This window comes from Aedes aegypti, chromosome 1 (genome assembly GCF_002204515.2).
Source record: "Aedes aegypti strain LVP_AGWG chromosome 1, AaegL5.0 Primary Assembly, whole genome shotgun sequence".
Taxonomy (NCBI): Eukaryota; Metazoa; Arthropoda; class Insecta; order Diptera; family Culicidae; genus Aedes; species Aedes aegypti.
This window is the reverse complement of record NC_035107.1, coordinates 198,950,921-198,976,185: the sequence shown is the minus strand read 5'-3', so window position 1 is coordinate 198,976,185 and position 25,265 is coordinate 198,950,921. Positions and strand designations below refer to the sequence as shown.

At 38.8% G+C, this 25,265-nt stretch overlaps 1 protein-coding gene across 1 annotated transcript in view; it reads left to right on the top strand.

Moving 5' to 3' along the window:
• Positions 1–24,298, top strand: part of LOC5569265 (venom protease) — a 46,509-nt gene extending 22,211 nt beyond the window's left edge. Inside the window, exons 2-5 of the mRNA XM_021856863.1 lie at positions 1,773–1,935; positions 4,219–4,424; positions 22,369–22,677; positions 23,756–24,298. Coding sequence (XP_021712555.1) covers positions 1,773–1,935; positions 4,219–4,424; positions 22,369–22,677; positions 23,756–23,835 — 758 coding nt within the window. The 3' untranslated portion in view covers positions 23,836–24,298. The remainder of the gene's footprint in view (positions 1–1,772; positions 1,936–4,218; positions 4,425–22,368; positions 22,678–23,755) is intronic.
• The last annotated feature ends 967 nt before the right edge of the window (positions 24,299–25,265 follow it).

The window sequence follows — 25,265 nt, the reverse complement described above, 5'->3', positions numbered from 1 at the left end:
ATATCTGCATAGAATATTAAAATTATGCCGTGTATTTCATTCAATGTATACTCTGTGTTTGTATTGAATTCTCCATTTTTCGTGAAATTTTTAAATTTGACTCTACTGTATAAATGAAACTAGAAAAGATCTAGCTCTGATGTATTACGAATATCTTAACAGAAGTATGTACTGTTGAATGATGTACAAGAAAAACCTATCAGAACAAATCATTTTTTCGATTATTGGCCACCTGATCGCCCATGGTTTATTGACCCAAGAAGGAAATCTTTAGACAAATCCACACATTCTGACTGTATTGATTCAATTCTAGTTATCCAATTATTGAGCGACAAGTAAGTTATGTTAAGCACTTAAACATAAGCAACATGCAGAATTACAACATGATTTAAATAAAGAAAATATAAGAATGTTACACTTGAGTATTATAAGCGTTTTCAAAATACATCCTAAGCATGAACATGGTTTTCAATTTGTTCTACGAAATAAAAAGTAAAATTGATAATTTATCTGCGAGCTGTTTAGTGGAACACCTGTAAGTAAATGAAAACAGAGTTTTGACATCAACTGTGTACCTAGTTCAAGTATGAAATGTGCGAATACGACAGATTTCTTCAAGTCGAGTCTAGTACACGACATTGAAGACGACCTTTCAGGTAGAAATACGTGTTCCTATCAAAGTATACAAGCTCTAGTGGAATTGAATGGTATAGTACTAAATTTGGTTTTTTAGCAAAATTGACTTGATAACACAACAATCTTAAATTTCGTGAAACTGGTGCCAATATTACATTTCAAAAACGAAAATAAAACATACTCGTTAAAACATTTACGCACGGTGTCAATCGATTCGTTGGTACTGTTTCGTAGTTTGTAGTTGGTAATTTTATTAACCCGCTTTCATATGAATACGCAGGAAATTCAATTTTCACAGTTTTTATGCTGCTTCATTGCTGTCTGCTAACCATCAGTTTATCTATATTCTCGACGTATAAACTTATCGAATTTTTCATGTGTTTCAATTTGTGCGATGAAATTATTCAAAATGAACCTCGTTCATTGCGTCCTTATTTTTTAAATCGTTTAACAGAAAAAAAAACGTTACTTAAACTTAATTTTGCAATGACAGCCATCTGAATCCAGTTGGAATTGTTGGGCTTTGCGAAATGTTTTAAAAAACCTAGCCATAGCCACGCAACTCTAGAGTGCAGTGAATACGAGTGAATTCGGCACCGCTCAAACTTCAAACTAGTGAACTCGTGTAGTGGTCCATCATAGGCCAGGGGAAGTGGTTCACCTAGAGTGAATTTCTGTCAAAGAAAAAGTAGATTTTGTATGAGATTTGACAGAAAAATGAATGACAAGTTCATCCACTTCTCCTGGCCTATAGCTCCGCTCAACACTACATCATCACGCTCTGTTTCACTCTACTTCAATGTATGCTAAGACATTTTATTGTCACCCCCTCACGAATGTGCCATTTCAGATTTACCTAAAAGAGCACGTTTTTTTTTTATTTTTACATTGTATATTACACTGTGTTTGAATAAGTTTTGCCAAGGAATGGAATGTAAATTTTCATCTGGGGAAGCTTCGGGTGGCAAAGGTTGTTCCACCCTTTTCACGTCAACAGGTAGTTCAATTTGGATTTTTCAGAAACTCTAAGCCATCTAATTCTTTTGATTGATCGCCAAATTGCTTGTATTTTTTCCTATAATAGTTCATTAGGTTCGCTTTTCACCAACTATTATTTCCCTCTGCTTTCACCGTAGGTTGTGGTGAACGTAACGACGCTTCGCGAATCGTTGGCGGTCAGCCTACGGGTATCAACGAGTTTCCCTGGATGGCACGGTTGAGCTACTTCAATCGGTTCTACTGCGGCGGAATGCTAATCAACGATCGCTACGTGCTGACGGCAGCTCATTGTGTCAAAGGGTGAGTATTATCCAGTCACTGTTTACAGTGCTGGACAAAATGTTTGCAACTTATTCGATTTTCCATACACATACAAAACGATCAACTTTGGTTGGCTAGATATCAGTTGTCAATGGACAATGGAGCACGCCAGACTCACGAATTTAAAATATCACTATTAAAAGAGCATGCGTCAATGTGTGCTAATTTTGAATGTATTTGGATTTGATTGTTGACACCATGTGAAATGATTTAATTTCTTAGAATTTGTTTGTTTTCAGTGTAGATTTTTCAGTATTTTTATTCAAAAATTTAGTCAATTTACTGCAAGACAGCCATGCAACATTTTTTGTAAGAGTTGCAATTTTTTGACTTTTCTCAGTATTTTTATTCGAAAATTTTCACAATAGTTTACTAGTCGTTGATACAACACTTTTTTGCAGGACTTGTCATTTTTGACGTTGATTACGTCTTACGGCAATATACTGGATGTCAATTGAAAATCTAAAATGTTGCGACCGTTACGATATCATGTTAGAGTTTGAACTAAAGGAAGGCTGCAACTATGACAATCGACTAAAATTCGAATGCAGAAAATCACTTGGCGTAGTTAACGTCATGCGGTCGTGTCTTGTACACAACCCCCTCTGATTTTTGATTATATGTTTGTTATATATAAGGTACAAAAAGTTTGGCCCCTATCAAATGGTAGTCTAGATAAATTTCGAAACAACAAAGTATGCAAAGTGGCTTATGTTGTCAAGGTCTACACTCCAAAGTTTTATTGCTGTAAACCAACAAACTTTTGTATTTTTTTTTTTTTGTGCTGTAAATTCAGCAGTCGATCCAGTAAAACGAAATTTGCTGATCTTCCAGCCAATCAAATTCTCATTGAAATGACAGCTTTACTGATCATCCAGCAAAGTGCATTTTAACTTGCTGAATAATCAACACTTGGTTATTCGTTACTCTAGTGCGATTGCTTGCTGTTTTCCATCAATTTCGGGTCACCAGGTTCTTGTTGATGGAGAATTTACGTAAAGATAATAATAAAAAAAATATGAAAAATGCTATAAACTTTTATTTTTACTATAAATAGTAATCAAAAATTCTCTTTTAAGTTTCTCTGTTAACAAGTACAACTGTTGCTGGAGTTCAGAAATTATGCTGACTGATTTGCGGCAAAATTTTTAATCGATTGCTGGTTACACAGCGCAACAAAAATGACATTTTTGCGTGTCTCAAGGATCAAATTATGTGTCTCTAGTAGATTTGGGGTTGCTGAATCTGATGCCGTTCTCAAAAATTTTCCAGCACGTCACAATTTTTAGCTACAGGTCGCCAAAGTTGTATAAAACATTGATTTTATCGATGTTTACCTAAAATTTGAAGTATATTTCATCAAACTTTTTTGTCATCTTATCCATCTAGCATGCAAAAGAGGACTTAAACTTTCATTTTAGATGTATTTTGATTGAAAATGCACGATTAAATTTAGATTAAACCGATTTTTTCAATATGCTTGTAGTTTCCATACTAAGTTATTCGTTTCTCTTATATGGCAAAATACAATACTTTTCTAAACCATCAAAAAATAACTTTTCCGGGTCAAAAGTATTACAAACTTTGATGATAAGTATTGTTATACACATAAAGTTTGAATTCTGTGGCAAATTAAGTAAATAAATTGCCTTACAAGCTGGCAAACTTGCATGCAAGTTGGCTGAAATAGTCAATTTTCGCATTTTCAACAACCAATATCTCAAAAACTAGACGTGCTAAGATATTTCTGTAAACGGCAATGGATTCAGCAACCCTTTATTAAGTAAATAGAGGTATTTTGATGCTGGAGACAAAAACGTGTTCCGCAGTGTTATCAATCATCTGTCATATACATTGCTGAAAATTAGAAAACCTGATGATGTTGACAAGTATCCAGCAAGTTATAAAGCTGAATTCCAGTAAACAATTTCAAAAGTGCTGTACATCAGTAAAATAGTGTATTGCTGAAATGGTTTCAGCAAACAATTGCTGGAAGACTGATTGAAAATTTGGCGTTAACACAATAAAAAAAAATCACTAAAATATTTATTGAAATCTAAGCTATATCCGAAGAACTTTAAAAGTTTAACTTAAATATGCCCATAAATATGTTGCTCAGATCTAAACCTCTAAAGTTGATTATTTTGTATGGAAAATTGAAAAAGTTGCAAATTTATTGTCCTATATTGTACATCTGGTGCAAGCCCAGAAGCAAATTGACCGGCTTTTGATTGATACAACTTGTCTTACCTTCCCGCCCAGTTTTATGTGGTTCATGATCAAAGTGACGTTTGGAGAGCACAACCGGTGCGACGATGCAGTCCGACCAGAGACCCGTTTCGTGCTGCGGGCCATTGCTCAAAAGTTCAGCTTCCTTAACTTTGACAACGACATCGCACTGCTGAGGCTGAACGACCGCGTCCCGATAACCGACTTCATTCGGCCGATCTGCCTCCCAACTGATCCAGGTGAGTTTCCTTTCCAGCTAATGGAAGTTTTGTTTTTGTTTGTGGCCATCCAGACCGATCGGGGACCCGTGTGTGACGTGCGAGGATGGTTTCTCCCGATTTCTGATTGTTTAATTACGTTGGCCGTTTTTCTGTTTGTTTTTGGGAATCGTTTCTTCGGGGTGCCGGCAATCCACAGTGTTTTTGCTTTGCTGATTTTGTGAACGAAATATAATGACTTTGAAATCCTTCGATTTTATCACCAAAATTTGTTCATGTAAGGGTTACGATTTGTAAAACTGTTGCCAAGCCAATGTTGATACAAGATACTTTGTCGAAGACGCAAAATTTCTATTTCCTATACATTACAAGATATAAGCATAAGCATAGCATAAGCATTGATGACCGTACAATTTGTAGTTGCTACTCCGTGATTAACCAGAGTAATCGAAGTTGCACAAGGAACCAACAGATATAGCTTGGGAATAGCTTTCCATCTTCAATGTACACCTTCGAGAACCCCAAAAATTATAAAGTCAATAACGGCGCCAGCCACGTCCTTATGATCATCGGGAGAAGGAAGGATTATGAGTATGACATCCATTGTTACTAGAGACCGAGAGCACCTCTGCATTTCTATGGTTGTCACAGGAAGGAGTTAATGGTGAGGGTTCAAAAGCAACATTATCAGGATTCACCTTGGTAAGTGATGCAATTCATGCAGCCTTAGCTAAAAAGTCACTCATAAGACATTAAAGACAACGTGAACCTATTGAAAGTTGACATTTTTAGTGTGAAACCATTCAAAGTTGTTTCTGTAATGACCAGAAAGGACGTTAAATGGAAAGGCATGAACAAGAGTTTTTGTCAACACTTATAGTGACGAACCATTCATATTTTGTTGTCGAAATACATAAAAAGTGACATTCCTGTGTAACATCTAACTGTTACTGGGAAATCACCCATCACGCAGACATCCACTTCGGAAGGGAACACACGTCTTCCTTTGTAATCCACTCCACTATGACTGGTTGATCGGTGAGCAACGATCGGGCCGAGACGACACAAACATACTGTTCTCATCTCGCCCCACACAATTCCTATCATTGTCATGATTAAAATTTGTTTCGAGTAATTAACCATTAAGGATAAAAGCATGTAATGGGCTCACCAAATTAATTATCCATCCATGACTTAGCAACCATAAGCAAAACACACACAAAAATTAACTTCAAGAACGCTAAAACCCGACTTATTTTGGCTTTCAAAAAGCACTCTTTTCTGGACGTAAATCTTATTAGGAATGTAAAGGATCAAAACGCACTCCGAATCACAATCGGTAAAACAGTAAAACAAGTATCAACATCAAACGTGAGCGAAATTTTGTTGATGTCCGTATCTCATTTCTTACACATTATGATCCAAAGAATATATATATAGAAGTAGTTTTGTTTTCAAATAAAACAATTTTTTTAAAGCCACTCTCAACTGCAATCGCCGATTATGACTAAAAAAGATGCAGATATATATTAGCAATTGGTGTACACTACAGACGCCCGCTTCGGTACAATTTAGCGCGATTGATATAACCGGATATCGCCCATGCATATCGCATCCGTGCAGCATCTTTAGACAGCATTGGCGGTTGAAGGTGAGTTGGGGCTGGAGAAGGACAGTAAAAACAGCATTTAATGATACTGTCGAAAGCATTGTCGGTTATGTGGAAGGAAGTTCAAGAAACGATTGGTTCGAATAAGGGTGCACGAAAGTTTTGAAGGAGAAAAATGCAGTGCAAGCTGCAATGCTGCAGCGTGATACGCAACAAAACGTGAAACGATACAGACTGAAGCGGACACAGCAAACCCGCTTATCCCGTTACAAAAAGCCGGCTGGAAGAGGTGGAATGCTTAGAGGTCAAGTTACCAGCTCAACGCATCCTTAAAAGGCTACGTACCGCCAGCTGAAATGTGCAGAGATAAGGATTGAACCATCTTGACGGACAGATACGAGGTGACCGAAAGGTTGAAGCAGCACTACTGATAGGTACAGCGTTGGTGTTGCCTACGTCAGCACAGCGGATAGTGGAAACCAACCAGCTCACAAGATTGGGAATGTAACGGATGCTATTCAACAGCTTAAGATGTTATCGATGCCGAACTCATAAAGATGGGCCCGAAGATGTTGGGCGCTTTCCTTCATCCGTTGCATTACGGGACACTTACTGGAGGAGTGGAAATAATGCGTAATACTTACCATGCCCACACAGTTACGGATCACCCACAGTGACGGATCACTTTGGCGTTCAACATCGGATAACTCGCTCAAAACATAAACGTTGACGTAAAACATATTTTTCCCATGTTATACTATTTGTCTTCTACCATTTGTAAAGTTAAGCACAATATTCAACCGCTAAATAACGGTGTTTTTGACAAACGTTTAGTTGGTACCACACAGCTATCATTATATGGTCGTTTTCTGTAAGAAGTGCCGTCAGCATTCATAAGCTCCCACAGGTGGTAAAATTCAAATGTTATAGCATGTTTTATGCTCGTTCGCTTCGATTTAGTATGAATTCATCTTTGGAAAACATTTTACTTGATTTTTTATTCAAAATACCGAATATTTGCACTTCTAACTAGTGATCCATAATATGGACCAGGAAATGATTGTTTACCACGGTTATGGATCACTTCCAAAGAATGTAGATTTCTGCTATTTTATGCATTAGATTCGACATTTTTAGACAACAGCACTAAGTACAAAACTAATAAAACATCAAGGTTTGTAAATTTCATATTTTAGCAGACAAAAATGGGTGGAAAACTTGGTGTGGAGCGGAAACAGTTCATGTCTCAGTTACTACAATGCAGTATCACAATAAAAAGGGCATTTTACCCTTGTGTCCAGCTCTAACACTGCTATTTTTTGCAGTTATATATGACACATTGTTAACTTTTGCCATACCGTGCAATACAGGTGCATTGAGTTGAAAATCTCTTGATTTTGCTGATCCGTAATGTGTCACAATTTGATCCATAATATGAAAATTGATCCATAATATGGTTTTCAGGAACCGACACAATTTTTAATTTTTATGCAATCCTATGTAAATATTACACTCAAAACAGTTTACTAACGGAAGTTCCAATTTGAAACGATTCGATTCGTGCTTTTAAATTACAATTTTACGTTTTCCATGTCCTTTTATTGAATTTTATAGGTTGGACTCCACACTGTTTGATCCATAACTGTGGGGTCATGGTATGCCTATTGACAAAAAGGTGACAGACTGGAGTGTGTGTGAACATTATTGTGTAATCAATATCCTAAACGCCACCTACAAGAGTGCGCATCGTACCTTCGTGTTGTGCGTACACGAATTCTCTCTGCTCTTGGAAGTTTTTCTTTAAAAACTACCCTCGTTGGGGGTGAGAATAGGTCAAAAATGGATATGTACGATTTATTTATTGAATAACTATCGCAATTTAACTCCAATAAACTTCAAATCATGTGTGTATGTACTCTGATGGTACATTAACAACTGTCCAAAACTGGCAAAACGATACGGACTGATTGAAAACAATAAACCTGCTTATTCCGGGGCTAAAACCACCGTCTGGGAGAGGTGGAATGCTAGGAGAAATTGCTATACTGTTGTCAAAAAACGTTGAAGTTCTACCAGAAGCTCAACGCATCCCGAAAAGGCTTTGTGTCGCGAGCTGGGATATGTATGGAAGCATCTTGACGCAGCACTACAATGATCTATGATGAAAGGCGTAGAGAACACAAAAGAGTGATTCCAAGCAACAGCACCAAAATTTGGTAAATTTTTTAATTCATTTTTTTTCTATTGAGCTGAAACTTTGCACAGTTTTCCAGTTCCATCTAAATCGTCATTTTCCGATATCAAATCTTCAAGTTGAGTCACGACTAACTTTTCAAAAGGGTGTATGTGAAAATGGTTCAAAAATATTCAAAAAGCTGCACAGCAAAAACGGTTCGTTCGATTGTTAGACAACTAAAGAAACAAAGTTAGACAACTAAATAAAGATTCAAAAAAAAAATACACACAGTAAAAAAAAAATTTTTTTTGCATTAAAAAACATAATTTTTGACACAAAAACTCAAATATCTCAAAACCCTATCGGAATACCAACGTAATTTTTTGAGGGAAAACGGTCCATTATATTAGCTATCTACCATAAAAATTTGGTGATGGTAAACCAATAAACAAAAAAGTTATGACATTTCAAACATGTCACAATTTTCACATTTAGTAGAATAAAAATTTTTTTTTCGGTGTAAATTATTACGGGAACCGCAGTTTGTTGCTGATTTTATTGTTAAGGGCCTTGCGTGAATTAAACAAGTCGTTTTCATGTATTCATTAGTATTATGTATATTATATGTATAAATATTATGTATATGTATAAATATTATATGTATATGTATATATGTATAAATTAAAATGAATTAACAGATTACACGAAAATAATTTTTTTTTTACCAGGATATTTTTTTTTAGAGTATGATCGATGAGTTTCTAAATGTTATATATAAACTTTAAAAGTTTTGGATTTGGGTATGCGTTATGAGATCATGAAAACATTTTATTAATACTTATTTATTTATTTATTGTTATTCAATTTTTTTACAATATCGAACACTTTTGCATCATTATCAGTACAGTTCGAGTATAGTTTTGCTTTAATTTTATTTTCTGACAATGGAATAAAACAGTGAAATTTTTGGGTTCCTTGGATCGTTTTCGCGTTATTATATTGCTCGCTGAGCTCTGATGTCGTTAATTCGTACTTTTCGTAGTAGTAAAACAAAATGATAATTTTGTTAAATCTTCTTCTTTTCTGCGATTCGCCCAATCAAATAGTTTTTTTGCAGTTTTAATTAGATTGTTTAAACGGCAGGATGTACAAATGCGTAAATTTGTATTCAATGTAGACATTGGAGCATAACCAGCCGCTTTCAGTTTATCTATGGTGCTTTCGGTGAGATTTCGTAGCTCTTTCGAACACTTTTTTTCTGCAAACGGCCTGCAACAGTTGAGAAAGCGACTACTCATGTTGCTCGTTAGATTTTAATAAACAAAATCACTTTTAAGTTTTTACTGACTAGTTTGGTGTCGTTTGCTTGACTGAAGAAAAATTTTACAATTAAATCTTTTATAACCATAGTGGTAGTATATTTTTAGCTTTTTCGTGAGTATGTTCATGGTATGTACCTATCATGTTTTTGATGTTGTTGAAGTTACTCGCTTTCTCCCAAATATGATTAACAAAGTCTATTCTCTACCAAGGCGGGTCTATACCCAGGTGTAATCAGATTTTAACTTTGTGGAGAAAACCAGCGCCGAGAAAACCGACCTGCTTTACGTATACTAGATCACCTGGGTATAGACCCGCCTTGTTCTCTACGAGGTAAACTTTTTGCAGGTAAACTAGTCGTATACCTGTATAGAAAACTTTTTTTGTAGCTTTTGTCTTCAATATTAGATTTCTTATAGGTTTCTTTTATCAAAAGGTTTCAACACAATTGAGAGAATTTTTCTTCAGTTACGTACAATAAAAAATATGACACTATCAAGACTTTAGATCACAACACTGGATCGCGTCTAACTTTCTAATAGATGCTATAATAGTTATGAATAATAAAATAAAATATCATGAAAACAACTTGTTAACCTCATGTGGTACCCTTAACAAAAAAATTCAGCAACAAACTGCGGTCCTAAAAAAAAATTAACAATGAAAAAAAAAAAATTCACTAAGTCAAATTTGTGAAATATTTGAAATGTCATAACTTTTTTGTTTATTGGCTTACCATCACCAAATTTTTATGGTAGATAGCTAATATAATGGACCGTTTTTCAAAAAATTACGTTGGTATTCCGATAGGGTTTTGAGATATTTTTTTTTTTGGAATCTTTATTTAGTTGTCTAACTTTGTTTCTTTAGTTGTCTAACAATCGAACGAACCGTTTTTGCTGTGCAGCTTTTTGAATATTTTTGAACCATTTTCACATACACCCTTTTGAAAAGTTAGTCGTGACTCAACTTGAAGATTTGATATCGGAAAATGACGATTTAGATGGAACTGAAAAACTGTGCAAAGTTTCAGATATTTTTGAAATGGTCGATCAGAATCGACTTGCATGCCTCCGTGGAATCCCTCAAAAATTAAGGGACAGCAATGCCTACGTCAGCACAGTGGACATTGGAAACCAATCAGATCCCACGATAAGTAAAGATGCAATTTAACAGACCCGAAGAGGTTGGCCACTTGCCTGCATCGGCTGATACTCAGAATCTGAGAGGCAAAACAGCTACCGAACAAGTGGAAGCAAGGATAATTGGATTTTAAAAACTATCGTGCAATCACTAAACACCGACTACAAAATGCTATCCCAAATTATCTTCCATCGTCAAACACCTATGGCAGACGAGTTCGAGCGGGTTTTATTGACGGCTGCTCGACTACGAACCAGATATTTTCCGTGCGACAAATCCTTTAGAAATGCCGGGAGTCAATCCACCTAGCTTGCTGCGCCTCACGTCTTCTTCTTCCGACCGGACTCGAGGTGAACAATATCTTTACGGTACTCCGGTATTCTTGCAACATGCCCTGCCAAGCGTATCCTTCTAGCTTTGGCCATCTTTTGGATACTGGGCCACACACTGTTATCCTGCACGCCGCTGAAGATCGCCCCAAGCACTCGGCGTTTAAAAACCCCAAGAGCTTGCAGATTCTCCTAGAGCATCGTCCACGTTTCATGCCCCTAGAGGACTACCGGTCTAATGAGCGTTTTGTACATCGTGCATTTGGTGCGGAGCTGAATCTTTCTTGAACGCAGTTTCTTCTGGAGCCCGTAGTAGGCACACAGATGATTCGCCTTCGTATTTCCGATTAACGTTGTTGTCGGCTGACAGTAAGGATCAGAGATAGACGAACTCGTCAGCCACCTTGAAAGAATCCCCGTCTATCGTGACACTGCTTCTTAGGCGGGCCCTGTCACGGTCAGTTACACCTACCAGCATGTACTTTATTATCGACGCATTCACCATCAGTCCGACTCTTGTTGCTTCCACTCCTCCGGCAGCTGTGTCATGTCCCAGATTCTGATTATCAGTCGATGCAGACAATCGGCCAACCTCTCCGGTCCCATCTTGATGAGTTTGGCCACAGACCACAGCGACGTGAAGGGACTAGCGATTGCACGCTCGGTACATGGAACTGTAAATCTCTTAACTTCATTTGTGATCAAACGTCAACATCCCACCGCAAAATCGCTAGTGTTTGGAGGTGATTTTAACTTCCAAATTGCCAAATAACCTCCAAAACATCACCTCCTAGTTAGTTCTAATAACCTCCGTTATATTAAATATGGTGGCGCGTCGATCGTCGCAAGTTTATCGTTAAACAGTCAATCGGGAGCACACGCATAGTCGCCGACGTGCTGAAGGACCGTGGATTCGGCATCGTAACGTTGCAGGATGTGTGTTGGAAGGGATCAATGGTGCGAACGTTTAGAGATAACCATACCATCTACCAGAGCTGCGGCAACACACACGAGCTGGGAACAGCTTTTGTAGTGATGGGTGATATGCAGAGGCGCGTGATCGGGTGGTGGCTGATCAATGAAAGAATGTGCACGTTGAGGATCAAAGGCCGGTTTTTCAACTTCAGCATGATAAACGTGCACAGCCCTCACTTTGGAAGCACTTATGATGATAAAGACGCAGTTTAAGCGCAGTTAGAACGTGAGTACGACAGCTGCCCAATTATCATAGGAGATTTAAACACTCAGGTTGGCCAAGAGGAGGAGTTCAGACCGACTATTGGACAGTTCATCGTCCACCGGCTGATGAACGAAAACGGCTTGCGACTAATTGATTTCCCCATTCCCAAGAATATGGCCATTTGTAGCACCTGCTTCAAGCACAGCCTTTCATACCGATACACCTGGAGATCACCACAGCAGACAGAATCATAATTCGACCACGTTCTGATTGATGGACGGCACTTTTCCGACATTATCAACGTCAGGACCTATCATGGCGTGAACATCGACTCTGACCACTACCTGGTGATGGTTGAGCTGCGTCCAAAACTCTCCGTCGTTAACAACGTACCGGCGGCCGCCCCGGTATAACCTAGAGCGGGTCAAGCAACCGGATGTCGCAGCGGCATAGGCGCAGCAACTCGAGGCTGCACTACTGGAAGAGGATGAGCTGAATGAAGTCCCTCTAGAGGACTGCTAGAGAGCAGTAAAGGCAGCCATCAACAATGCAGCCAAGAGCAACATCGGGTACGTGGAACGGAGTCGACGGAACAATGGGTTACATGCATGCCCTGATTCGCTACTAGCCACACCGTAACGCACATGCGCTAGTGTATATGCACGGAAAATCGCTAAAAGATACCGCAAAAAATATTTGTATGGCGAAATGCATCTTACGAATTATTTCTCAAAATTGGGAACTATTTTCGAAAAAATATTTGGTACCGGTTGTGCGTGATGATGATGACTATCACGCTTACCAAATATTTTTTCGATTAAATCTTCCATAAACAAGATATTTGAAATTAGATGCCTTTCACCACACGAAAAGTAATGAGAAAACTCCTGCTGATCAACTGTGGGCAAGAGCAAAGCAGGTAATTCATTGGTTCAACGAGGAATATAGATTCTGGACGAGAAGAATGCAGCGCGAGCGGTTATGTTGCAGCAAGGGACCCATCAGAACATGGAACGGCAACAGCAGACCCGCCTTTTTTGGGAGAAAAAAACGCCGCCTGGAGGAGATGGAGTGCGATGAGATGGAACAGATGTGTCGGTCTCAAGAAACATATATTCTGTAAGAAGCTCAAAGCATTCCGCACCGGCTTCGTGCCGTGAGCCGAGATGAACAGGGATAACGATGGGAGCATCCTGCGGACGAGCGTGAAATGATCGAAAGGTGGAAGCAGCACTTCGACGAACACCTGAATGTCTCTGAGAGCACATTTTTTTCTATCTTTATTAACGAGATTTTTAGTCCTGGGCTAGTTCATGTCGGGACCAACGGCTTTACTTCCCTTCCGAAGGATGTCGTCACTGATTTTTTTAGTGACAATCTCAGGGGATGGGATTCGATCCCAGGTCCTCGGCGTGAGAGGCGTGTGTTCTAACCACTACACCAGGTCCGTCCCCTCTGAGAGCACAGACAAAGAAGAACGGGACAACGGAGGAAATGCCTTCGTGAGTACTGCGGGCGATGGAAACCAATCAGTACCCACTTTTAGGGAGGGTAAAGATGTCATTCAACAGCTCAAGAACAATAAAGCTGCTGGTAAGGATGGTATCGGAGCTGAACTCATTAATATGAGCCCGAAGAGACTGGCCATTTGTCTGCACCGGCTGGTAGGCACTATCTGGCAAACAGAACAACTACCGGTGGAGTGGAAGGAAGGGCACAAGAAAGGCGACAAGCTAAATTGTGAGAACTTTCGAGCGATCACCATTCTAAATGCGGCCTACAACGTATTATCCCAGATCACTTCCGTCGTCAGTCACCTGTAGTAAACGAGTTCGTGGGAAGTTATCAAGCCGGCTTCGTTGACGGCCGATCGACAACGAACCAGATCTTTACTGTACGGCAAATCCTTCAAAAATGTCGTGAATACCAGGTCCCAATACATCACCTTTTCATCGATTTCTAAGGGGCATACAATAGTACCGACCGCGTAGAGCTATAGAAAATCATGGACGAGAACAGCTCTCCCGGGAAGCTCACGAGACTGATAAGAGCAACGATGGAATGTGTGTAAAATTGTGTGAAGCTTCCAGGCGAACATTCCAGTTCGTTTGGATCTCGCCGGGGACTACGACAAGGTGATGAACTTTCGTGCCTGTTGTCAATATCGCACTATAAGGTGTTATGCGGATAGCCGGGCTGAACAGCCGGGGTACGATTTTTACGAAATCCAGTCAATTTGTTTACTTCTCGGATGATACGGATATTGTCGGCTGAACATTTGAAAAGGTGGCAGACCTGTACACTAGGCTTGAACACTGTGACCACAATTTACCACAGTTCATTGATTCTGCCAGTCAACTAAAACACAAAGCAGCAGCAGCAGCATCAATACCATCAGGCGTAGCGCTGCCAATGGTTCACAAACTGCTTGAATGTTTTTGTCTCTCCACTATGATCGTTTTCGGGCAGCCATCCCTAGGTGAATGATTGAAAAAAAGCGAATATTTTGCTTGTGTTTTCAATTAATAGAAATTTATTAGTACTAACAGCAAGAGCACATTCATTCTGTTGCGATACATATAAATAAGTTCAATTTAATTCCGCTTTTACCGAGCAAAAAGTCAAAACCCCGAAAACCGGAAAAATCGTGTTACAACTGTGCCACTGTGCTCGAGTCTTTTCGCATTCGGGTTTGAACGAACGTTGGGAAGAAGAAGATTGCAGTTTTGAAGAGCCGTGACATTTTATTTGTTTTGAACGATCATGATTTGCTTTGGATTTTGATGGTTGTGTGGAAACTTGTAAATGTACAGGTGGTAAATGTTTGCTTTTCCCACCCCTGCTGTACACCCGCCTAGAACGCGAGGCAGCGAAAGTTTGACTCGAGGTGAATGCGACCAAGGCAAAGTACATACTAGTTAGTGGGGTGAAGCGAGAGGGCTTGCCTAGGTAGCAGTGTTACGATAGACGAGGTTACGTTCAAGGTGGTCGACGCGCTCACCTACCTTGAATCCTTGCTGACGGCTGACAATAACGTTAGCCGTGAAATACGGAGGTGCATCATCAGTGGAAGTCGGGCTTACTATGGCCTCCACAATGAAGCTACGGTAAAAAAAGATTCACACCCGCACCAAATGTACCAAGTAGAAAACGCTCATAAGACCGGTAGTCTTTTACGGGCATGAAACGTGGACGATACTCGAGGGGTACTTGCAAGCACTTGGAGTCTTCGAATGTCGTGTGCTTAGAACGATCTTTGGCGGTGTGCAGGAAAACGGAGCATGGCGGCGAAGGATGAACCACGAGCTCGCCCAACTCTACGGCGAGCCCAGTATTTAGAATGTGACCAAAGCTGGAAGGATACGATGGGCAGGGCATGTTGCAAGGATGCCGGACAGCAACCCTGCAAAGATGGTGTTTGCTTCGGTTGCGGTTGGTACGAGGAGGCGCGGAGCGCAGTGAGCTTGATGGGCGGATCAAGTGTATATTGGTTTGGCATGAGTGGTGCAGAACCGAGGATGTGGCGTGACATTGTTGATTTCAGTGATTCAGATATCTGTTTAGATATTTACTAAATAAATGAATGAATGTGCTTGAGAGAAATGCAAAGACCACAGATTTTTCTTGTAAAACATGGCCATATAGAATGTTAAATATGAATGTGATGCCATATACGTTCAGTTAATGTTTAGCTCATTGTTACAAGGGATGAAACAGATAATTTTTACAAGAGATACACCAAAGATAAAATAAAGACGATTTAGTGAGGGAAGCTCAAACTAGGTACCTTTTTCTAGTACTAAATTTGTTGCCCTAGTTTCATACACTACATTGCATTGCACTTTTCTTAGCACTCTAGCTTCAACTCCAATGCTTTACGTGCCATGATTTTTTGGGCAACGGCAAGGAACATGATCGAGTTTGTTTTATCTTTGATAAGACTATCGATCCCATCGATATTCCGTATCTCGATATCGAGTTAGAGAACCACAGTAAAAGTTGGGTTTCATGGCTACCTCGATGGTCCCTTGGATCGCAGTTGCACTGATTTTGTGTTCTATAACTCGATACCTACCTAACTTATCATCCCTTTAATATAACGTTTGTTTAGTGGCCTGTCTGTTATACATTTTGGACACCCTCTGAATATGAATTGGACAAGGGCGTTATACAATGGTTACTTGAAACAACGGTCATATCGTAGAGTTTTAAAAATTTACATGTGACTTATGTGCTTATAAAAATCTGTTGTCGATAAATTCGGTAAAAATATATTTCTTATCTCACATTTAGGTGAATCAATCATAAAAACGTTAGCCAAAAAAAGCGCTATTACAAATCAAGACACTCCTTCAAAAAATATTTGATGAAATTCCAACAGAATTTAAGGATTTTATTTTATTTCGAACATGAAACCAGCGAAAAAAGAACACTGTGCATTTGGATCGCGTGCGGTAGAGAGCACATGTGTGATTTTGATGGGTTGCTCACGTCACTTGCTCGCCTATATGCAGTGTCTACTTTACGGTAGGCGGTGTTTTGAGTGTTTCTTTCGCCCATTGCGCTGCATTGTGTGGAGCAGCCCGCTGATATGCCGAAACGACGGGTGTGATGCGAATGCGTTTGATTGCCTATAAAGCGTGTAATGGAATCAACAAATTAACCATTCGGGAGGCGGTGCCACTTGAAATGCAAAAGCACCACCAGGCTTCCGAAAGGCTTGTTAACGGTGAAAGGTGAGCCACAGAAGTTCAATTAGGGGCATCGAAATAAAAACGAAAGTGTCTGCCTGGAGAAGCTGTAAATAAAAAAAAGCGATACATAAAGTAACATTTGTTAACATAATGTTAAATGGTTTGTGCAATCGATATAATTTCACAAACTGGTGGTTTAAAACAGTTTATGCAACGATATAGGGTCGGTGATCCCTTAGTGGACAGTCCCCTATAGTCGCACTAGTGGCTTTTTACGGCCGTTTTGCTATAAACCTATTTCAAAACATTTTTTGACATGAAGGTCAGGAGCTATTTATCTAAGTACCACTGATACACAGCTTGATTTTGTTCAAAAAATGATCTAAATAATTAGTTTTGCTTAAAATTTGACCTCCCTTGCGCCTATAGTAAACCTATTGTTCCTATAGTAGCACTACTGAGAGAAACTATTTTTTATCAATTATGCTTTTCGGCTACGCAGTCTTAATTTTTACAACGGCTTATTTATTCGCCCGACGTTTCGACACGGGAATTGTGTCTTCCTCAGGGGGTAAATATTGTTGTCGTTTGTAGTCTTATGTTTTGTTTAACTTTAACTGTCAGGTCGGGATATTTTGGGTACATGCCTTAGCAAAAATAATTATCTTATTAACACAGCTTGTACTAGCACTGGCGCAGTACAAGCTGTGTTAATAAGATAATTATTTTTGCTAAGTCATGTACCCAAAATATCCCGACCTGACAGTTAAAGTTAAACAAAACATAAGACTACAAACGACAACAATATTTACCCCCTGAGGAAGACACAATTCCCGTGTCGAAACGTCGGGCGAATAAATAAGCCGTTGTAAAAATTAAGACTTCGTAGCCGAAAAGCATAATTGATTAAGGACTGTTCATTTTATAAAGTGGACACTTTGTTTATGCTATATCTTTTTTATTTATTGATAAAATCGTAATCGGTTTTCTGTGTATCGTTGACCTATTATTCTAAAATGCTATGAAAATATAAAATCTTTGAAAATGCTTTTGGTTGAAGAGCTAAATAGTTTTTCCAAAAACTCTTAAAAAAGCTGTCCGTCAAAGTTTAACATTATTTTTCGCAAAACAAAAATCCTTATTTTTATGAACAAATTGTATGTTTGTATCCTTTACTATTCTACTAAAGGTAAAGTTTTAAAAATATTAATTATATTCCACCATTCTATGACATTAGGTAACTTTAGTGATTTACCCATTTATGGCCAATTTTGCTGATACACCATCCTTTCACTCCCAGCAAAAGAGAAAAGTAAAAAGCGTGTTCAAAACTAGTTTGGATTACTAAAGAAACTATATTAGTATAAACGAAAGCTAAATCGTGAGATTAAACCACAGTCTTAAGTATAAATTTTACTGTTTATGGTAGTTTTACTAAAAAGTCTCATACTTTTAAAATCATGTACGCATATTTATCGATCTACAGCAAATTGTAAACAGTTTTCTCCAAATTTTTCAATTGGTAATCTCAGAATAACATATTATGAAAATAATATGTGGAAAATAAAATCGATTTTATTACAGCAGTGTTGCCAATTTTGATGATTGTCAATGTACTTTGATAGGTCTTCTAAGAATAAAACAATTGTGTTTCTGTTGTGCTTTGAATGTGACGTGGGGACTTACTAAGTAACTCTATGAAGGCGTAAGTTATTTTTCATATTGATACTATATTAGGACTTCCGTCAGGACGTACTTTTACACAAAAAATTCTACTCATATCAATTCCCATCAAATTTAAAAAAAATGACTTTAAAAATATACGGGAAAATTCATTTTATTATATCTGTATTTGATTTTATTATATCAATTTTGCTCCAAAAATAACTTGATTTTTTCCATCAGGCTTCTGATTGATGATGCTTTCGAAGAACAAGCCTTTTTTGAAAATAGAAAATATAAATTATAGAATTTTCCAGCCAATTTCTTACAATCATTGATTTTGATAACCTCAAAAAATCGACCGATCTAATCGTTGTTCCATATTCGTGTGAAATTTAATTATTTTGGAGAATTTTTATTATCACAACATTGTACAATACTAGTCGAACGATGTGCAAAAAACCGATTGAAATTTCATTGATTAATAAGAAAGATACAGCATGCACAAGGTGTCCACTTTATAAAATGAACAGTCCTTACAACCATACAGTCGATTGCCCACCAACTATCTTTTATTTTACAAAATAATTGATGAATTAAGAACTCTTTTTTACATCAAACGAAAGCTTTTGATCCACACTTTGTAGGAAAAATATAAAAGTTTTGTAAACATACGGTTTTGATAAGTATTTTGCCAACGCCGGGATGCTAGTGCTACTATTGGAACAGAAATTAGAAATAGTGCTACTATAGCATATGTATTCCTATAGTGGCACACGCGATAATAAATGCAAACATTTGAGTTTTCGTAGTTTTCATATTTTTCCCACAAAACCAAGATAAAAAGCTTTCAGATGATGAAAAAATAATGACGATAGCGTTATTTTTCGATTTAATACGAATTTTTGTTCTTAGCTATGCGGCTATTGGTACATCGACCCTAATAACGAACTTATTCAGCAGTAGGGATAATTCTAGATGTTTACGGAAGTTTTCAGATCACTAAAGTTCCTGGCATATACACTCATTGAAATCCTTTTCAGAAAGACAATTTACACCGGGTGTTATTTATTCCATTTCAAGTTTAAAAGACATCGACACGTTAATGCTCCCAGTGGACGATTTGCCCTTTGAAGGAAGCACCACACTAGACAACGGACTAGCATGCAACGCCCAGTGGCACAGTCGAAATACATTTCTGACGAAAAGTTTTCAAGACTGAAGCGGGAATCGAACCCACACCCCTTGACTTGATGCGGCTAAATGCTTGGTAACACTACCCGCACGGCCACGAAGCCCACAAGTTTGATACTTTTTACATAGGTGGAAGGGATCAAGCATGATATTTTTTTCGGATTCGAGTTTTTTCGATTCATTTGTAGTTAAAAACAAATGGTACAAAAAGAGCATGATCGATTCCGCCTAAGACAGATCTCTTTGAACCGCGAGCCAAATATCTTCTCCTTCTTTCTGGCGTTACGTCCCCACTGGGACAAAGCCTGTTTCTCAGATTAGTGTTCTTATGAGCACTTCCACAGTTATTAACTGAGAGCTTTCTATGCCAATGACCATTTTTGCATGTGTATATCGTGTGGCAGGTACGAAGATACTTTATGCCCTGGGAAGTCGAGAAAATTTCCAACCCGAAAAGATCCTCGACCGGTGGGATTCGAACCCACGACCCTCAGCTTGGTCTTGCTGAATAGCTGCGCGTTTACCGCTACGGCTATCTGGGCCAAATATCAGAATAGTTATTTATGCAACAAGGTGCAAAATGATGATATTTTCAGCACGAGTTGTACATTTATCTGACGAGGCTTGCCGAGTTGGATAAATACGACGATTGCTGAAAAAAACGAGTTTTGCAACGCATTGCATACTTCATTTTTTGCAATTACGAAAAATGCCGATTGAGTTAGATCATTTTCACAATCATATTCAAGAGAATTCACATGGCGTCCATGGGTTAAAGCGACTCGATATTTTTCAATCAGGTAGGCTGTGATGCAATAGTATTGCTGTGTGCGTTTGAAATGCAAATATCAAATGCGGGAACACCAAACGCGGTAAGATATTTAACAAGGAAGGCGAAGTCAAATATCGTTTTTCTTTGCTAGGTTGGCGGTGATATGGATCATGGTTGCTAAGCGTCCTTTGTTTAGTTTGTGTTACCGCATTTGGAACGCATTCAAGCCAGATTTGCACGTCAAACGCAAACAGCAATATAACCATTGACATGACAGTCACCCGAAATCAAACTGATCAATTTATATTCTAAATTCGTGAACGGACAAGGTAAGACGCCGCATAAAATATTCTTCTGTGATTTACAGGTATTTCACATGTGTCAATCTTTTTATACAACCCGTGCAGGAAGTTCCGATCATTCTGGGATCAATTCAACTACTGCCCCTACGTTCACTTACAAATCTCTCCGTGAAGCTCCCGTATTTTTACATATTCCACTGCCGCCTATAAGTATATCTTATTTCAACTCAGTACTTTTCAGCACTGTTTCGTTTGGTAGGAAAAGTAGGCCGTTATGTTGTCCATTCTCTTGATAAAGAGTAGGCTGATTTGCAACGGAATTCCAAAACCAATATGCGACTATTTCAAACCAGGATACAAACGTGAAAGAGATCCAAACTTTTTTGGAGTGGCTATCATCATTCATAGGTGTGAGAAACACCAACTTCTTGATTTGAAACTTTTCTATTGAAACACAGGTTGGTAAATATATTTTTAGCTGCCTATTTGTGTTTTCAGTGCACTTGACAGCAAGTTCATTTGCTTCAAACTGACTTTGTGATTGATTTGCAATGAGTAAAACAAATGGCATTGATGACTTTAATGTCAAGCATCGCTCGTGGAACAATTTACAAAGCAATTCCATTGGCCGGATTTTATTTAATGAGATACTCCTCAATTCAATACCCTGATAGCCTTACAACTTCTAGAAACCTTTCTACGATTGACTTGGTCTTAACCGACTCTAATCACCTTTGTAGCCAATTGGTTACTTACGCTGATTTTGATTCTGATCATGTCCCTGTTACATTTCAAATATTCCATGAAGCGATTCTCAATCCTATCAGTTCCACTATGAATGAAAGCCAACTGGAGTACATATGAAACATACGTCGATATTAATCTTGATGTTAACATTTATTTGGATTTTGTTTCCAGATAAGTGATGAAAATCTTCGTGAACCCTCAATACATAATGATCCCCAACTTGGTCCTATTGAGGGATTTTGGGCTATAATAAAGAGTCAGCTAAAGGCGAATGACAGTATTGTCAGAACATCAACGAACTGAAAACTAAGTGGAATTAATTTGCCAAAACGATGGATGACAATACTGTGGACCGGTTAATGAACCTTATTCCGGGACGAGTCCGAAAATTTCTTCAAACCCGGGATATATATATATATATATTTTTTATATTTTTCCTTTGAAGTACATATTCAATGCAACATTTGTGTTTGGACAGAACATTATTTCGTTAATTCATTTCTGAAATATGCGCAATTGTTAATGTTCCAATTATAACTGCGCCACCCCTTGATAAGGGAAAAGTTAAAATACGTTCTTTATTCAGCAAGCAACACACTTATTTTTTTTACTTACATCTACAAAATAAATCTCAATGAATAACCAGAAACTCAAACTTTACTTTCACCTGGCCATCAAATAAAAATGACACACATTCTCGGGCATTCTCGATTGAAATTCCACACACGCATTCCATAACGGGTCTTGCCGAGACGGTGGCGTTGTTGGTGACACATTCTTTTTTCGCAACTCCCGTTGAAACAAAAACCAATTTGCTTTTCCTTTCGTCTGTTTCAGCAAAAACGTATGTCGGGACGAATGGACTGGTGACCGGTTGGGGAACCCTGAAGGAGGACGGTAAGCCATCGTGCATTCTGCAAGAAGTGGAAGTGCCAGTTATTTCCAACGACGTGTGCAGCAGCGAGACCAACTACACCTCTTCGATGATCACCGACAACATGATGTGTGCTGGATATCTGGGAGTGGGCAAGAAGGATTCCTGCCAAGGTGACAGCGGAGGTCCACTGGTTGCCGAGCGACCTGACAAGCGATACGAATTGATCGGAGTAGTGTCCTGGGGAAATGGCTGCGCTCGGCCTTACTACCCGGGAGTGCAATGTTGCTGAACAACGATCGGAAACGCGAGGCACGATGAATTTTCGTAGGCATCAAAACAGAATCTGCGAATAAACACAAACAACCGTTCGGGCGCTTCATTCGTTCGTGTTTCATTTTCGGATCGCTGTTACTCCCGACGCTATCATCGGGTGATTTTCCATCGCTTGGTAATGTGAACGGTACGATCCACGCTGCCTGCTCTTCGCGAAGAACAGGAAAATATTCATTTCGATCATCTTCATGCGGGCTTGCAACAATCACGCTAAACTTGCTCCGCTCAAAAATGAATGCCGAGCGCACAAAATTGGCCTCTTTTCGTGCAGCACAGATTCTGTGCAAAGGGGCTGTACACAGTTTTGTGCAAACGGTGGTAAATAAAACTGAATGAGTGAATTGCGCACAGAGGAGGAACGCTTGGAATGCGGAATTCGCTTCCATTTTTGTTTTGCTTCTGAAAACATAGAAAAAAAACATTCCATTTTTAAAGATTCTCAGAGATTTTTTAATTTAGCCGAAGCGGAAGCAAATGTGGAAAAAAAAATCGCATTTGCGACCATCTTCCGGCTTTTCGCTAGAAAACATCTCAGAAAACTCCCAATCTTACCAACGGCCAACTGTTTGCTGCCACGCGGAATATCATTGACAGTTCCGTTTCCATCAATCCCGGACAGCCGAAGGCCAAAATGTCGGCTACTCACAGAATGAGTGCGACCTACTCAGAATTTTCACTCAGTCAGCCAGTTCTGCATTGGTTGCCTCATTCTGTGTAGTTTTAACACATGCGCTGCATTGAGCTGGCTTAGCGTGGAGTGTTTGCTTGACTTTACGAGAAGAAGCAACCTTGCAATGAATCACGAGAATGAACAGCGCGTGGATAAATGAATCCTACGGGTGGAAAGGTTTTGCGAACCACTTATCGGTGTGTTCATTTTGCTTTTTCGGCGTTGCATCCGTTCGCTTTTTGCGATGCTCTTCGTGACGCAAAAATGAAAAATGAATTTTGGCGAATGTTGGATCGCGAAGATGCGTCGATCATTGTTCACGAAGAAGATCCATCGCAACCCTGCGGGAGTGTACACCAGGGTGACCCAGTATCTGGATTGGATCAAGGAAAATTCCAACGACGGATGCTTCTGCAATGAATGAGAATTGAGGCCAGCAATCGGGTCTCACATTTGGGTTGTAGAGTGATTCTAGGGAAAGATGTGCGGTATTTTTATGAATTTGAAATGAAACAACAGCCTTTGTGTGTTGAATGGTAACAGTAAAACGATAAATCTGTTACTCGGTGTAAATTTTTGTAACTAGAACTAATGAAGTGCAGCGCACCTCGTTTCGGGCTGCGTTCAGCTCTCAAACCGGGAACCGCTCTACGACCCTTCGACGAGTTTAACCAGCGAAGCCAATGTGCGTATAGAATAACGATGTGAAACGAAACGAATTGTGAAGCATAATGCAACTCGAAACACGAAAAGACTTACTTGATGAAGTGAATCGGAAGAGCGAGAAACAGTGGAGTAACATTAAGCTATATAAGTAACCGAATTAATTTATAGAACTACTGTGTATGAATAAAACAAAAGAACAACGAAATGAAAACAAGCGTCAACGATTTTTTAACTATTGCCTGCTTTTCTTTCTTTCCCACATGCCTTCGTGTCTCTGTGTCTGAAATCGAAAAAGAGTGTTACCGTTATTGCAGCAGACTAAACCGGGTATTGGTTAACCCCACAGAATGTCAAACCAGGTGCATAGCTTTGTAGTACAATTATTTTATTGTCCCTTAATCAAAGTCCAACACATTAGATATCACAAGTTGTCATTTCTCTCAAAATGGGTAGAAATGTGTAAAAGTAAGTACAACATCAAGCCCAACTGGTCCACATCACGTTCAGGTTGGTACATTGGCGTAAATAAGGGAAGAGCGGGCAGAGCCTGACCACCCCCAAACTGTGATTGTCTGTGACTTGTTACCATGGAGAAATCTTGGCAAATGTTCCAAACACGTTAGTACTGGAATGTAAGTACAAATTTATCATTCCATGGTGAAAACTTATTCAATCTATAATGAAGAATTTTGCTGAAGAGAGCAATTCAATCCGATGGATATGAGAAGAGATTCATTCATTAATTTGTTTGCTATTATTTAGCTGCTTATGGGATTTTAGCCTTGCAAACATCTACAAAACCCTAAACAATTATAGCTCAAATGGAATTTGTTTCTTCGACATTAGCGTTAGAAGAGTGAGTTTTCACTATGCGATGATATTTTTTTTTACTTACATTACAGTGCTAACCTGTTTTCTCCATAGTATTTTCCATATTAACCTATATCGTCTTTGGGCCACCTTTAAATCACCACTTAGAAAATTGAAATTTTAACAGAATGCTATTCTATGGTAATGACGGTAAAGAAGATATGAGAGATTGGATTTTAGATTTTTTTTTAGATTTTGGATCGCCTTACTCTGTACCCTTTTCTACAAGAAAAAATAAACTATGAATGACATCTTCCCACCTTTTGCAGTGATCCAAAACACGCGTTGATTCAATTTATTGACCATTCAAGGCCTTGG